At 47.5% G+C, this 17,217-nt stretch overlaps 1 protein-coding gene across 2 annotated transcripts in view; it reads left to right on the plus strand.

Moving 5' to 3' along the window:
- Positions 1-16,332: 16,332 nt before the first annotated feature.
- The window catches only part of BUB1B (BUB1 mitotic checkpoint serine/threonine kinase B), a 55,057-nt gene continuing 54,172 nt past the window's right edge, over positions 16,333-17,217 (plus strand). The window contains exon 1 of one of the 2 annotated variants that reach the window (NM_001145173.1): positions 16,333-16,567. In NM_001145173.1, coding sequence (NP_001138645.1) covers positions 16,533-16,567 — 35 coding nt within the window. In that variant the 5' untranslated portion in view covers positions 16,333-16,532. The remainder of the gene's footprint in view (positions 16,568-17,217) is intronic. The other variant, XM_059890527.1, reaches the window with a different exon arrangement.

Here is a 17,217-nt window from a genome sequence, read left to right on the forward strand (position 1 = left end):
ATGGACATCGAGGTTGCTTCCATATCCTGGCTATTATAAACAGTGCTGCGATGAACATTGGGGTACACGTGTCTCTTTCCCTTCTGGTTTCCTCAGTGTGTATGCCCAGCAGTGGGATTGCTTGATCATAAGGCAGTTTTATTTCCAGTTTTTTAAGGAATCTCCACACTGTTCTCCATAGTGGCTATACTAGTTTGCATTCCCACCAACAGTGTAAGAGGGTTCCCTTTTCTCCACATCCTCTCCAGCATTTATTATTTGTAGACTTTTGGATCACAGCCATTCTGACTGGTGTGAAATGGTACTTCATAGTGGTTTTGATTTGCATTTCTCTGATAATGAGTGATGTTGAGCATCTTTTCATGTGTTTGTTAGCCATCTGTATGTCTTCTTTGGAGAAATGTCTATTTAGTTCTTTGGCCCATTTTTTGATTGGGTCGTTTATTTTTCTGGAGTTGAGCTGTAGGAGTTGCTTGTATATTTTTGAGATTAGTTGTTTGTCGGTTGCTTCATTTGCTATTATTTTTTCCCATTCTGAAGGCTGTCTTTTCACCTTGCTAATAGTTTCCTTTGATGTGCAGAAGCTTTTAAGGTTAATTAGGTCCCATTTGTTTATTTTTGCTTTTATTTCCAATATTCTGGGAGGTGGGTCATAGAGGATCCTGCTGTGATATATGTCGGAGAGTGTTTTGCCTATGTTCTCCTCTAGGAGTTTTATAGTTTCTGGTCTTACGTTTAGATCTTTAATCCATTTTGAGTTTATTTTTGTGTACGGTGTTAGAAAGTGGTCTAGTTTCATTCTTTTACAAGTGGTTGACCAGATTTCCCAGCACCACTTGTTAAAGAGATTGTCTTTAATCCATTGTATATTCTTGCCTCCTTTGCCAAAGATAAGGTGTCCATATGTGCGTGGATTTATCTCTGGGCTTTCTATTTTATTCCATTGATCAATATTTCTGTCTTTGTGCCAGTATACTAATTCTTTTTTAAAAAATATTTATTTATTTACTTTTTGATCGTGCTGGGTCTTCGTTGCTGCACAGGCTTTTCTCCAGTTGTGGCAAGTGGGGACCACTCTATAGTTGCGGTGCATGGACTTCTCATTGCAGTGGCTTCACTTGTTATGGGTCACAGGCTGTAGGACACATGGGCTTCAATAGTTGCAGCTTCTGGGCTCTAGACACAGGCTCAATAATTGTGATGCATGGGCTCAGCTGCTCTGAGGCATGTGGGATCTTTCCAGATCAGGGATCGAATCTGTGTCTCCTGCATTGGCAGGTGGATTCTTTACCACTGAGCCACCTGAGAAGCCCAGCTAATAATCCTTGATCTTCTCAGATTCACTGACTCAGAAACTCAGAGTGTGGGCCCAGCAGTCTGTGGTTTAATAAAGCCTCCAAGTGATTTGGATGCAGTGGTTTTAAATGTTAGGATTACCCGGGGAGCTTGAAAAAATCCCTATGCCTCTGCTCACCTGGGCATCCCAGATAGGGCATCCCAGATAGTGCTAGTGGTAAAGAACCTGCATGCCAATGCAGGAGATGCAGGTCAGATCCCTGGGTCAGGAAGATCCCCTGGAGGAGGGCATGGCAACCCACTCCAGTATCCTCGCCTCGGAAATCCCATGGACAGAGGAACTTGGCGGGCTACAGTTCATGGGATCACAAAGAGTCAGACACAACTAAAGTAACTTAGCACACATGCATACTCCCCTCAGACCATCCCCCCTAGGGAGGGGATCCAGGCCTTGGACTTTTGTAAAACTCTCTGGGTTATTCAAACAAACATCTGAAATTTAGGGCTACAACTCTAGATAGAGACTTACATTAAAAAGGAAAAAAGAAGATTCAGCCTTTAAAATTAATAAATTTACTAATGCAGGTTGTAGATAAAGTCCTAAAATGCCCCTTTTCCATCGATGCCCCCTCCTCCCAAATATGCCCTACAAGAAGGGAAAAACGAGAAAACAGAGCCACTTCTCTAACCTGAGGTTGAGCTAGTGGGTGTGGAACAGTGTGTCCTGCCCCTTTCCCTTAGGGTGACTGCCATCCCAGGGAACAGACACTGCAAGTTTGAGCCTGATGTTCATTTTTAATCACCTATGTTAATTCCCTCTGGAGGACTAGCAGGCGTCTGCCTTGAACACAGAGGGTCTCACGTCATTCAAATCCTTACCTTATTCATGAAACCAGAAAAATCCTTCATCAGCCCCAATCGTGCACCACAGAAGCCTGATCCAGGTTGTTCCAGCATGTAGCCTGTTCACTGCATGTACGCTGCATGTACACCTTGCCTGATCTGGTGTATCTTTGATGCCTCCAAAGTCCAAGACTACTTCTCAGACAGAAAGAGAACTTGGTATGGAGGTCAGCCTCTCAGAGTGAAATGAAAGCCAGGGTGGCCTAGAGCTCATTTATCAACCTGTATAAGTGGTTGTGCAAGATATGGCCTCTGGAGGCAGCAGATATTTGCCCCTAGCCTTGCCAGCGATTACGAGGATAGCCACCAGTCTTGGTCGGGCTTGCCAGTAAAGCAGAAGCTTCCTCTGCTATGGGCAGTTTTAGGGAAGTAGCTAGTTAGTAAAAGAAGGGTGGAGTTTGGAATCTCAGACAGGAAGAAATCCTGCTGTGTCCCTTATAAGTTACTTAACATTTTTGCATCCTAGTTTCTTCATCTGTTTTTAAAAACTGGGGATTAAAAATGAGATGACGCACAAGCTCATCCTTAGCTTGGTGCTGATCACATAGATGCTCAGGAAATGTTAGTTTCCCTTCCCTTTCCCAGAAAAGGGAAGGAGCAGCAGGGGTATGATAGGCCAGTCGCCTGAGTCTCCTCTGTGACCTCCCAGAACCACCAGTGTCCCTGTATCTCAGCATCTGTGTCTTTCAGAGCTGCTGCTCATTAAAAACAGAATAAGATTTACATGTTAAATACCTCTTCAGTAACTACCCAACCAGGGCTGCAGCAAACCTGTGGTTTAATCCACTTTCAGTTACAATCTACACTCTCAGCACATAATTTAGAGACTCAAATAGCTGAGTATAAACTTTGTTTTAATTCCAAAATGATTATGACATTATTCAAAAAATAATATGACAATCTTATGACCCTGTTTCTTTAGTGGAGAGACAGTGCTTCCAGGCTGTACCCATTCCCATGAAAACTTGGGCTTTTTTTTTCTGGACTTTCAATTTTGGTTTTGGGTTCACATTTCTCCTTTCCCTCACTGAGTCTAAGGCTGAATTTCTACTAGAAAGAAGAAAAGGAAGTAGAGGGAGAAAGGACTGTTTTAAAAAGGAAACAGTTCTGTCCTTTAAATGCCCCCAACCCACATGAACCCCACGTGAACCCTGCATTTCCAGCCCAGGAACCTGAACAAAAATAACACTAAGATTCTTGGGATAGTCCAGATGTTGTTCTTATTTGCATATATTTGCATACACTTATAAGCAACCATGCACAGTGAATTAATTAGGGCGCCCAGTGGTGACTGCAATCAACCCTAATATTACAAGCTGGCCTGTGAAACAGGTGGCATGACCACAGGCCAGGGCGGAACAGTGCCACAGCCCAGAAGCTCCTACTGCTCTGGGGGGAGCTCCCTGAAGTGAGGCCAGAAACCCAGTGCCACAGAAACTGAGTGTTCTCTGTTAACCTCTCTACCCTCTTTACTTCCCCCTTTGCTTTGTTCCAGATCCAGATCCATCTGCCCTTCCCTTCTCTCCCTCCAGATCCAGGGAAGGCCATGGCTCAGTGACTCCCTCCTGAAAGCACTGAGTAAAGGCAGGCCTGAGCCCCCATGAAGCCTCAGACTGCAGGGAGTGCCCCAGTCTGGGAAGAGAGAACCTGCCAAGCACACATCCCTTTGGCAGTGCCTACTTCCCCCCAAGAGAATACACACAGCAGTTAGAGTAGGGCAGACATGTAGCAGCACGACAGTAGCGTGGAGCCTTGTAGGAAAATCTCCTGGAAGGCAGGCAGAGGAGCAGACCCTGGGGGGCTGGAGGGTGGGGGGATGGGGCAGGATTTGGCCCTGATCCATTACACCTGCCTTTAAAGTACACCATTAAAGTGGCATGCTGTTTTCTCCTGCAGAGCCCTTTGTTCTCTGGCCATTGCTGACCAGCCTGGCTCCAGACAAACCCAGACAGATTGTTCTAAAGTTTGAACTTTCAGGCTCTCTGCATCTAATGAGCTGTCACTCAGAACTCTGTCCTAGAAGCCTGGCGGTGCCTGGAGGAAGTAGGAGGGGATAGCATGTGTGGTGCACCCACAGCTGGGACTGAGCCTCCCCCGGTGAGGAGGAAGTCTGAACTCTGGCCCCAGATTTCACTCTCAAGGAGCTCTGTGCCCTTAAGCTGTTGAGTTACCTGGTTTCCTGAGGGCAGAGCCCAACCATGACTCATGTCTCTAGATCCTACATGACCCTCAGGCCAGAGCCACCCACACAGCATTGCGAAAGTTACCTTCTCTCGTCACAGGATTGTCCATACTTAGGCCAAGAAGGTAGGTGTTCATGCGGAATGACCTGAGAAGTGTCCCCAAAGCTCTCAGTTTCCACAGCCTGCTCTGAGGCCTGCAAATCCCACAGTTGGAATCCTTTTGGAGTATCGCAAGATCTTATTAAGATGCAGCAGTTGCTAGAAGAAAGGCTTGGAGAAAGAAGCCGAGGCCTCCCCTATAGAAGGTGCTTCAGTTTATCTGGGGTAAAGTTCAGCCACAACCTCCTCCTGAGGGCTAAGGGGTTTGTTCCCTCCTTTGACAAAAGCCACAGACCCAAATTTCCCATTTTACTTCCCTCCACTTCCACATGGGGCTTCACACCCCATGTGTTCAGTTGGCCATCCTTGGACAAACTGCTTTAGTGCAGTGTGCCTCGTAAGTGATTAAGAGGAATCAGCCAATGGGGTATGAAGCCTGCTAAGAAGGATGGTCCATTCTAAAGGAGATCAGTCCTGGGTGTTCATTGGAAGGACTGATGCTAAAGCTGAAGCTCCAATACTTTGGCCACCTCATGCGAAGAGTTGACTCATTGGAAAAGACTCTGATGCTAGGAGGGATTGGGAGCAGGAGGAGAAGGGGACAACAGAGGATGAGATGGCTGGATGGCATCACCGACTCAATGCACATGAGTTTGGGTGAACTCTGAGAGTTGGTGATGGACAGAGAGGCCTGGCGTGCTGCGATTCATGGGGTCGCAAAGAGTCGGACACGACTGAGCGACTGAACTGAACTGAAGAAGGGTGGTTGTTACAGCCACAAGGAGGAAAATGACAGGTGCATGTTCACAACCCCTCATCCAAAACTCTGAAATGCTCCAAAATCTTAAAGAAACAAGCAAAAACCCACTTGGCATCAAAGCCTATTAAAATGAGGTGAAGCTATTCATAATTTCTATTCCACTTAGGGTAATTAATACTATATTTTTTCTGCCAAATTAGCAAAGTATTTACAAATGCAGTGCTGGCGCAGACCCTGCTGGAGGTGGTAGAAAAACCCCATGGTATATGCACCATATTATCTGGCCCCAAGGGTACATATAAGAGATTGTAAACACATATAGAAAGCTATTACAGGTGGAGTAGAAACAGGAGCCTATATAGACTATGTTAAGAAAGTAGGCTTTACATTATATTACAAAAGAAAAGAAAGAAAGCAGACTGTGACTCTGACCTGCTGAATTCAAATTTCTAGCACGGAAAGTACAGAGTCCTAACCACTGGACGTGGGGGCATTCCTGATTTCATTGGTTTCAATCAAAAAGTGCAATATATCAAACCTCAAGCTACTGGACAGATTTAATGCCTAAGAACATTTGACAAGAGAGACAGCTGGGAGGCACAAAAACATGGAGAAATATGGACGAAACTGACATCTGTGTGATCCAGAGGAATATGCTGCTCGGGTCCTCACTTTTCTTCTCTCCCTTCTAATGGAATTTGCTGGAGAGGAAGAAACCACCACTGTGTCACGGCCAGTGTGGATGTTTTCCCATAGTCAAAGAGGGCCCAGGATGGGCCTTGGGGAGGCTTGGAGAAATAAGCTAGAAGAAGGGGACTAGAGGGTGGTGTGCGAAGACTCAGATGTGGACCCTTCTTGGAAAGGGAGATGCAAGCAGAGAGGACCCAGAGAGGCACCACGTGTAACTCATTATGTGTTAGTTTTGGATTTTCTCCATTTCTAAACATTGAGCCCTGCTTACTTCTTTCAGATCAGACCTACTCCAAGGGGTACAGATTTTGGTACAATCTTAAATCTCACCCATACCCTGATGATGCAAGGGTAAGACCATCAGTCTCGTCACTCAGTATCTGTGCAGGGTGGGAACCACCATAGAATCGTGGGCTTTTAGATATGGAAGTTCCTTCCTTGGACCCAACACCTTCCCTTTAAGGTAAGCAAATACCAAACTCAAATCCAGTCCCAGTGTTCTCTAGAAGAGTCCATGGTGCTTCTCTTTCCCATGGAGGAGACAGCCTGAACAAGGACAGCTGCACAGTCCTCACAGAATCATCCCTGTACCCCCTCTGCAGGGCACGAAGGACAAAGAGAAGAAAAGCAAATCCTCTGCCTGGGATGGAGGGTGGAGGGCGAGAGGATTGGTTTATCAGCTTTTGGGCCACCCTTAGAGGCCAGCAGGCAGGATTGTATTCCTGGTGATTCAGTCTCAAGCATGATTCTCAAGAGGACTCTCAAAAGGACTCTCAGGAGGGCCTGCAGGAGGGGGGTCCAAAAGGTACCACCCCAGAGTCAGGAAGGACATGTGTCCAGATTTGCCTAGGATAGTCCAAACACGTAATATGTAACTGCTGCCCAGGCATAACTATTAAAAATGCCCCCTTTCACTACCTTGGGGCTTCCCTAGTGGCTCAGAAGTTAGAGTCTCCCTGCAATGCGGGAGACCGGGGTTCGATCCCTGGGTCGGGAAGATCCCCTGAAGAAGGAAATGGCAAACCAATCCAGTATTCTTGCCTGGAGAATCCCATGGACAGAGGAGCCTGGTAGGCTACAGTCCACAGGGTCGCAAAAAGTTGAACACGACTGAGCAACTTCACTTTCACTACCTATCACTGTTATTATTTTAGACAATCATTTCTCTGGTCATCCTGGAGTAGCTCTGAGTTTCTGTCTGGTGTCTAGGTCTCCACTTTGGTGAGAGTTATGGAGAGACACCCTTGGTGTGGTCAGAAAATTGCTCTGCCAAGTTTTCCTCAGAATTTCTCTCTTTCTCCTCCACATGTCCAAGCTGCATATGCTACCTCTCCTGAATCACTGACCCCACTGTACTGCAATTTTCTTTCCCACTAGGCTGGGGGTGACTTGGGACAAAGATCCCACCTTATTTGTGACCCTCTTGCCCAGTTAGTGCCTGGGATGTAATAGTAAATGCCCAATAAGGATTTGCTGACTGAGTGACTGAATGAAGAAATAGGAGTTGGACTGTGCCCTCAAATTTGCCCCCATTACATACTATGTGACCTTCTAGTAGATAACTTCTCTGAACCTTGGTCTCCTCATCTGTCATTTGAGAGAGTTGCTTTAGAAGACCTCCAAAATCTCTTCTCATTCTGACATTTGGTGATTTTTTTAACTCCCACCACAGACCAAAAAACTCTCGCCTTGGCAGGTGTTTCTTTGGTTTGAAATGTTAGCTCCTCACACGCATGCGTGCGTGCTAAGTCACCTTAGTCGTGTCCAAGTCTTTGCTGTTCCATGGACTGTAGCCTGCTAGGCTCCTCGGTCCATGGGATTTTCCAGGCAAGAATACTGTAGTGGGTTGCCATGTCCTCCTCCAGGGGATCTTCTCAACCCAGGGATTGAACCTGTGTCTCTTATGTCTCCTGCATTGGCAGGTGGGTTCTTTATCACTAGCATCACATGGGAAGCCAGCTATTCAGATATCCCCTGTTAAAATGCACAACCACCACATGAGGAAGTTATAATAAAAAGTGCATCAACGTCACTGAGGAAAATTCTCTGGTGTTTATAATTAGATGGTCTCAGAGACAGGTGTCTGGAGGGAGGGGCCATAGGAGAGGTCTTTGTTGACGTGGATAGGAAAGAAAGTCTGAAGCAAGGTGAACTGTGTATTCTGGGGCTAACTGAGATTCTGCAAGAACAGGAGGCTAGGACCCTGGGTAACTGGAACATAGGGACATAAAGACATTGGGGAATTATAGGCACACGGAAAGTTGCCAGAGAAAACACCAACTGCCTGTGTCTGTCTATCAGAATAGCTGAACACGAGTCAGGCTGTGGAACAGACAGGCTGTGGATCTCAGAGCAGGCAGGGGCTGATAGCTTGCTCCCGGAAGGCAGACCAGGGAACTTGATGGGAGGCATCTCTGGGCGGCAGGCTGTCAGGATACAGCCTGGAGCCATTGACCTTCCACTGCGACACTTCATGGGACAGTCCTGGCATGGCTAAAACTGAGCAGAAGATAAAAAAGCCTGTCTTCCTCACCTTCCAGATTCCCCTCCACTCTGCATATACGAGGAAAGAGTCAGACCCGAGGGTGCCTACTTTTGTCATTTGCATAACCTGTCACGTTCTCTCCCCCTCGCAGATAATTTTGCCATCAATATAATGGTATCACTTTATTATTAGTCACTTGCCCTGTGTAAATCACCTTTTTTTTAACCCCAGGTACACTGGATTAATCATAATCCTTGGTCTATAGCCCCCTTTCTTCACTGATCCTTGCATGGTCCATCTTTGTGTTTATTTATGTTTAACTGTTTATTTCAAAATAATATAAGAAACTGTCATGAACACTCAGTGCTAGAACCAAAATACGGACTCCAGCCACCTCTACCTATGTGCTCCTCCTTCAACCTGTCCCCCTCCTTGCCACCCACTACCCTCCACAGTTGTGGTTGCTTTCTTTTTTATTTGCTCTCCAAGGCTGATGAAGTGTAACACCCACTACCAAGCTTACTCATCAGGACCACGACCCAGTGCTTCTGATGTCTAACTGGCTGGGTGCGATCATGCTGAGAGGAGCCCCAGTCTCAGCGGATGACGTGTTCACAGCATCGTGGCTGGAGTCACTAATGCAATGAAGTGGCAATGAAGTCAGATTCCCCACAAATATAGTTCCCATTGTTTAAAAATTTTATCCGAGCCAGGGTTTCTCAGCCTTGGCAATACTGACATTTGGGGCTGGGTCATTGTTGTAAAGGGCTGTCCTATCCATTGGTGGATGTTCAGCAGTATACCTGGCCTCCACCTGCTATAGATGTCAGTAGCACCCAAGCCCCTCTCCCCCAACATTCCCAACTCCCCTAGTTGTGACAGTCAAAGTCAAAAATGTCCCCTGAAGGAGGAGGCAAAATCACTACCATGGAAAACCACCAACCTAAGCAAATATTTGGCAATATTCAGTTTAACAAATTTGGCAGGTAAAATGTCCTTCCCTAAAAGAAAAGACATGCACATTTGTGCTGTAAAGCCTTGCTTTGAAAAGTGTTTGTGGTCTTGAACCAGCAGCTCGAACACCTGGGAGTTCATTAGAAATGCAGATGCTCAGGCCCCTCCCCAGACCCTACTGAGTCAAGATCTGCATTTTAACAAGATCCCCAGGTGACTTGTGTGCAGTGAAGTGTGAGGAGGAACACTGCTGCAGAGATTACACAAACTGCACCCTGTGAATAAAGTGGGCTCCGATGCAGTGTTTCCCAACTAGGGAAGTTACTGCCATTTGAGGGGACAATTCATTGTTCTATTTGGTTGTCCCGTGCTTTGCAGGACTTCCCTGCCCCATCCCCAGTAAATGCACACAAGGAGCTCAGTCTCCTAGGTGATCACAGTTACCCTCACCCTCTGGATGCCCTCTGGGGACCAGAACTACCCTGTGGTACAAACCCCCCGAGTGGAATGTTTCTTGAAGTATAGACAATTTGTCCAACAGCAGGCTGCCTCAGTCTACAGTTGAATCCAGGAGGCAAGGAAAGGCAGAAGTTAAAACATCACAACTCTCCACCACAGCCCCAGTTGGGGGAGGGTACCAGCTGCCGAGCACTGGCCTGGAGGAGCCACTCCAGCCAATGGGAACTCGTCAGAGCTGGGGATGGAGGGAGGAGCTGGAGGAGGGGAAGCAGGGGAGACATAGGAGCCCTCTGGGAAAGACAGAGCTGCAACTGCAGCCCAACCAGTCAGACCAGCTGGGGCAGTCTCCCCTGGTCCTGGCAGCCTCGGCAACCTAGTCGGGATAAAGCAAATAAATGACAACAGTTTGGCATCCGAGAGCTGTGTCTGAGGTGAGGAAGGGAATGCATCCAGGTAGGCGAGGCGCCCATTCTGTGCCCTGCGCTGCCCCCTTCTCACCTGGGATGGAGGAGAGGGATCATCAGGCCCTTCCCAGAGCCAGCTGGAATACGTGGTTCCATAGCTGGGAAACCTGAGAGCTCCATGGAAGAGCTCCAGCTTCTAGACTACAGCTGGACGCCTGCCCTAAACGGGAGGTGAGAGGGCTGGGTTTGCCCTCCAACCTTGCAGTTTGCCAGGCGTAGGGGGCGGGGGCATCCATAGCCAGGTCTCCACGTCTCCTCTAAGCGCCTACCTTTGTAACACCCAGCGCACTCTCTGTTGCCTAGGATGACACATTAGCTATGCTGTTCCTTCTGCCTTGAAGTCACTTCCTCCTCTTCCAGTATCTCCTACTCATTTTCTAGGACCCCTCTTCTGACTTCCCCTTCCCTCAGCTCCCAGGAAGGGAAGAAACTGCATTCTCTTTTGAGTTCCCCTAACTCCAGGCTCATAAGCTGCCATATTATAGAATTTTTTTTAAGCACAGGACTTATGCAATTTTTCATATTTATATGAAAATGTGTCCATACCTGTCAGGTTTGGCACCTGACATGAAATACTTATGCAGTGTTTGTTGCGTGAATTAAGGACATCCCGCAGTGCTTGGTCTACCAAGGTCATGTTTTTGTGCTCATGCTGAGTAGCTCAGTCGTGTCCCACTCTTTGCAACCCCATGGACTGTAGCCCACCAGGCTCTTCTGACCATGGAATTCTCCAGGCAAGAATACTGGAGCGGGTACCCATTCCCTTCTCCAGGGGATCTTCTCAACCCAGGGATCAAAGCTGAGTCTCCTGCATTGCAGGCAGGTTCTTTACCATCTGAGCCATGTTCACTTCCATCAATCTGGGAATTCAATGAAGAGCCAGAACCGTGATACCCCACATCATGGTTCTCTTTTAAAAAATATTTATTGTATTATTATATTTGGCTGCATTGGTTAGTCGCAGCATTCAGGATCTTTCACTGTGGCAAATGGGCTTCTCGTGAGTTGAGGCACATGGGCTCAGTAGTGGTGGTGCATGCACTTAGTTGCCCCGCAGCCAGCGGGATCTTAATTCCCCTACCAGGGATCAAACTCATGTCCCCTGCCGGAAGGCAGATTCTCAACCACTGGACCAGGGAAGCCCCACCTCATGGCTTTTACACCCCACTGAGGGACACACTGTAGAATGTAGAGCCTCTGACTGCTCAGAGGAGCCAGCTGGTCCAATTTCTTTGTTTGCAGTTGAGGAAGAAACTGTCTCCCACAGGTGGGAGGGCTGAGCCTCTTTCACACCTGTCTGTGAGGCGTCATCTTCCCCATGAGAGCCGCCATAAGTAATACGCATCCAGGGTCTGTCTGTCCCAGACACAAGGCTCTCAGTTGGTAGAAGCCAGCCTCTCAAATACCACAGCTCCCCTGGTGAAGTTACAAGGACCACAGCTGGCAGATGTCCCTGGGTCACTTTTCTTGGAATGCTCATTGCCTTCTCTAACTCCTTACAAAGGGTCTGGATGGAAAAATCAGAAACAAGATCAGATTGATCTACTCTTGTCTTTAGCTGTTAGGAGATGGTATTTTTCTAACTCTGCCTGTTTCTGGATTCTTTCTCCTTCCTTCAGTTTGGGAACCTGCATTGAAAGAAAGACATGGAAACTTCCCAGAGGCAACATGTCCTGAAGACCTCCAAGGAGAGAGGAAGTTTGTATGGTTCTGATCCAGCTCAAGAGCTTAGGGTTCTCATCACTGGCATGTTCAAGCCCAGGAGTGAGCCTGGGACTCTGAAATGTGAAGAATTTCCCTAATGTTGCTCTAGAAGTGGCCCAAGTTCAGGTCTTTCACTGGCTCTCAGTCTCAGAATTGACTTAAGAAAGGAACAATGTTGACCAGTCCTGTGAGGACCCACCCTTCCAAGCAATGATCAGAAAAGAACAGCCTGTAGAGGAGCAGGAGGAGGTGGGAGCAGAGGTCAAGTAACTTGTCACATCACTTAATTCTCTGAATCATCTCCCATCTAGCCACGGCCAGCTTTTACTGTGCAATCCAAATATTTCCATGCTTGGCTCCCACATTCAGCCAAACTAAGTTGTTTCCAATCATCTCATCCTGTCCCAGCCTGGGGGCCTCTGACCTCTAGTCATTTCTTGGAAAAGCATCACATAACCCAGATCCACAGAATGTCTCCCACAGCTGGGCCCCTCAGAATGTCAGAAGCAAACTTTCCAGTCTGCACCATACCCCAGGAGGCAATAACTGAGAAAGGGAGTGAGGAAGCCTTCCAGGTAGAGAAGTAATGGGAGGTGGGGTATCCATGCCCTACACACTCCATCCTCCTGTCAGTCTTCCCACACTGGTTGGCTCTGCCAAGAGCTATCCCAGTTGTCATCCACCTAGCATGTTATCACTACCTCCTTGAATGAGGACAGACCAGTATGAAATTCATTCTTAGCTCAATGCTATGGAGCCACCTGAACATGAATAATGAAAATTCCACTGGCTCTTCCATAGGCTCTCCAGACCCAAGGTCTTGGTTAACACATACATTGCTTTGTGTGAATTAGAGAAAGGAGGTCCCTCTGGGCATATTCCTTTTTAAAGTGCCTACTCTGAGTGAATGAAGCAGGAAAAAGCTTCTCCATTCGTGCCTCTGGCCAGGCATTCTTGGGCATAGCATAATTTGGACAATTATACATGAAGGCCTGACTCACCCTCCCTTTCAAAGCCTCCCCCAGGTCATCTGAGTGTTTCCCAGAGATCTGGCACTCAGCAACCAGTCCATTCCCCGCTGAAGCCACCCAGTATTTGCCATGCTTTTCCCTCTCTGCTCTAGCTCCCTGGTTGAAGGCCTCTACCTCTGAGACCACTGGAGGATATTTCCCCTCTGCTGGAGCCTGCAGCAAGGGTGCTGATGTGGCACTAGCACAGGGTCCAGGAATGGCCTCTCAGTGCTCTCACGATGGCCAGAAATTGAGATGTTGGAGCTGGGTTGTGCCCTTGGCAATTGGGCCTGAAGACAGTGCTGCTGGAGGCCAGCATTACACAGTATCAGTTTCTAAAGCCTCTGCCTGTCAGTCCTTTCTCTACAAAGCCAGAGTCCTTGGGGCCAGGTCAAGAAGGGTCACTGCCCAAGACAGATATCAAGTGGCCCTCCCCATTCCAGTTCTTCCCAGGCCTATGGTTCCACCATTTTTCTTCCTCAAAACAAACAAAACTGCCTGCCAGGCACCCCATCCTTTTTTTTTTTTTTTTAATATCCAACATGTTGGAATAAGTGGAGGTTCCAACTCTTCATGATACTAGTTTCCTCCCCAAGAATTTGGCACCCAGAAGCTGAAGTTAATTAAACATAAACTTACGTTGAAAGAATTCAACGTAAATTAAGATTGAATCCCTTAATTTACAACTGAAATTTGTGGCACCCAGATCAGTGGTCTAGAAGTAAGAAGCTGGCAGCATTCAGATCCTGTTCTGTTCTTCCTAAAATGGGTGACTCTCATTGCTACTCACTTCCTTGAGGTTGGATCACCTCCTGTATAAATTGAGTACAATGATGAGTATTTGGCAACTCTCTAAATTCTCCAAGACCTTCCTATAGGGTGAAACTCTGGTCGGGCTAATTCCAGATCAAAACAGCTTACTTTTGCACTTCTTATTGATGACATAGCTTGTATCTTACCTGGTATCTTAATGGCCCTGCCATATGAATGCTTCTGTTCTTAGCTTGTGATCCATTCTGACCTTTTGGCTCTTTTCTGCCAGATGCAGAAAAGTTGATAACTGGTATCTTCTTGTTCAGTATGTGTATTTTTTGCATATATCAGTGTGGAAATTCAGGGTCAGGCAATCTCCAGTGATTTGAGAAGACCCATGAAAAGTAGGGTAGTTCTTTCGAAGAGCAGAAGTAGAGTCCAGAAAGAAGTTTTCATAGAATTGGAGGGAAACCCAGCTCCTAGGACAGTTCCCTAATACCTTGGCACAACAGCTACTGTGAGATGCAACTAGGCAGCAGCCAGTAGCTGCCAGCCCTGGGGTTAATGCATCTTCTCACCCTTCCTCCCGGCAACACAAAGATGGTTTGGATTATTATGCCTCCTCCTCATTGGTTCTTCTACCTCAGGACAACTCATCACTGGTAAACACAAGATGCAACCACTGCCCTGATTGGCTGATCTGTTGCTGGGGTAAAGGGCAGCATGGTGATGCTGCTTTGCCAGATGTGGTTTCCTTCAGGTCCTGAACACACATACCCTCATTCAGTCTCTCTTGACCTTCCTCCCATCCTCAGAAAGTCCCTCTCTCCTTCTGTGGTTGCACAGTAAACAAGCAGTTTGTCCAGGGTTCCCTGGAGACCCAGAGGTTTTCATCTTTGCAGTGTTTAGCCTGCTAAAGTAGGGTTTTGTATAATTCAAGAAGGCAAAGTTGGGGAAAATCAGCCTTTGACAATCAAGAACACACACATCCCTCCATGACCAAGCAAGAGATCGTATATTTTCTGACAACTAAACTACCACTGATGCAGATAGGTATGGTTTTGCACATAAATGGGTGAAAATGAGAGGCTTGCTAGTCCCCAACTCCTACCAGTTGCCACTGAACCTGAAATTCCATCATTAAGATTTATTCTGCTATAAATTTTCTTCCCCTGGGACCTACTGTTAGACTACAAAGAGCCAAAATCTGTTCTGAAAGATGTGTGAAAAGGCTTCTTTATGGTCAAATAAGTCTAGAGATGCCAACATATTTTGGCATCCCCTGTGGTAGGCAGAATAACGGTCCCCAAAGATGAGTAAGTCCTAATCCATGGAACCTGTGAATATGTCACCTTATGTGGCAAAAGAAACTTGGCAGATGTTTTTAAGGTTTAGGACCTTGAGACGGAAAGGTCATCCTGGATAATGTGAATGGGTCTGATATAATTACATGAGTCCTTCAAAACAGAGAGATTTTCCTGACTATGATCAGAGAAAGAGATGTGGTGACAGATACTGGGTCCGGGAGAGTGATGCTACTGGCTTGGAAGGTGGAGGAAGGGGGCCACAAGCTAGGGAATACTGGCGAATGTCTCTAAAAACTAGAAAACAGGAAACAAATTCTCCTGAAGGGCCTCCAGAAACACAGTCCTGCCAACATCTTGTTTAGTGTGAGACTTGAGTCAAATTTCTGACTTACCAAATTGTAAGGTAATAAATTTGTGATGTTTTAAGCTGCTAAGTTTATGGAAGTTTGTTAGAGAGCATTAGAAGACAGAATATACTCCCTCCCTCAGAGATTCATGAGTGTAGTGAATCGGTCAGGACTGCTGTGCAGCTAGGCTTGTTCAAAAACCCTGCTCCCCAGCCACATCTGAGCTTACCATGGTTTCTTCCTCAAGAAATCAGAACTGGGACTAAAGAATGTCAGTAGAGGCTGGTCTGCTGAAGGGGAAAAGAGGCAAAACCTCCGGAGCTGTAGCATAGCTGTATTTTCTGCCTGGGACTGCAGCAGAGAAGCAAGGTGGTGTCATTACCACATTACAGATGAGTTAAAACTGAAGGTCAGAGAGAATATGTCGCTTGCCTAAGGTTGCACATTTGGTATGATTTCGACAGAATTAGATTCTAGTTTTCTTCAGTTCAAGTGCGGGGCAGGAAACAACTGGGTCAGAGCCGCCTAAGAACTCTGGACACTTGTGACACTTGGGGCAGACAGCAGGGGGTGGTCATAGCCTGGCCAGCCAGTCCAGAAATCAGGTCAAGAGCAAGCACTCAGAGACATCTCACTATGCTCATTATATCAGAGAATTCTGATGCTTAAAACGTTCCTCGCTTGCCTCAAAGATTAGCTCTAGAGCCTGGACGCAGAAAGCACCTGTTGAGAATTTACACCTCCTGAATTTACACCCGCTAAGCTTGCAGCACCTGGACAGCCACAATCCCCGGAAACTACCACTCCCACTATGCACCGCGACAGCGTTGACTAAACCCGGGATAAACTACAAGTCCCAGGATTCCTTGGGCACGAGCGCAGAGGAGCGGAGGGGCGTAGCACGTTGTCCGCGCGGGACCGTTAAATTTGAAACTTGGCGGCTGGGCGTGAGAGCTTGGGGTGGCTGGTTCGTGAGGGAATTAGGTGCGTGCTTTTTCGGGGAGCACCCTCCGGTCGCTTCAGTGCCTCGAAGGGTAGGTTGCAGAAGGAGGCCCAGGCGATCTGAGGCTCTGAAGAAAGGCCCGCGGGAGGACGAGGCCCTGAGCCGGGAATGCAGGATGGCGGCGATGCAGAAGGAAAGGGGTGCTCCGAGGTAGGTACCGGAGAAGGACGGCCGGGAGCTGGGCCTGCGAGCTCCTAGGGTGCCTGGCAGTGACAGAGGCTCCGCTGAGAGCAGTCCAGGAGAAGAGCAGGCCCAACCGAATCGTCCTCCCTGCTGGAATTGGACGCGAGGAGTGGAGGTGAAGGCACAGGGTTAGCACTGACCTCAGTGCGCTGAGGGCGCGTGAGAATCCTGCTGCGTCCAGCTGCAAAGCCAAGGAGGCTGTGGGACCCCGGGGGTCCAAAGGGCTTGGAATTTGTGGTCTGTGTTTGTATCTCAGCCCAGCCATTCGCTAACTCTGTGACTTTGGATACGTCTTTAAATGGAAGATGCTGCTGTTAACGCTACCTACCATTCCGAGTTCTGGGAGAATTCAGAGTATTTGTAAAGTAACTGCCTCCAAATAAGTGCTTAGTACATGGTAGGTACTGTCTTTAAGTTAGTAGCATAGTTAGAAATCTGAAAAGCCCTTCTCCTCATGCTTGCTGCTCTTCCTTATTTATCCATAAAGAAATGGCAACCCACTCCAGTGTTCTTGCCTGGAGAATCCCAGGGACGGGGGAGCCTGGTGGGCTGCCGTCTATGGGGTCGCACAGAGTCGGACACGACTGAAGCGACCTAGCAGCTTAGCAGCAAGCTCT

This window comes from Bos taurus, chromosome 10, assembly GCF_002263795.3.
Source record: "Bos taurus isolate L1 Dominette 01449 registration number 42190680 breed Hereford chromosome 10, ARS-UCD2.0, whole genome shotgun sequence".
NCBI classification, from domain to species: Eukaryota; Metazoa; Chordata; class Mammalia; order Artiodactyla; family Bovidae; genus Bos; species Bos taurus.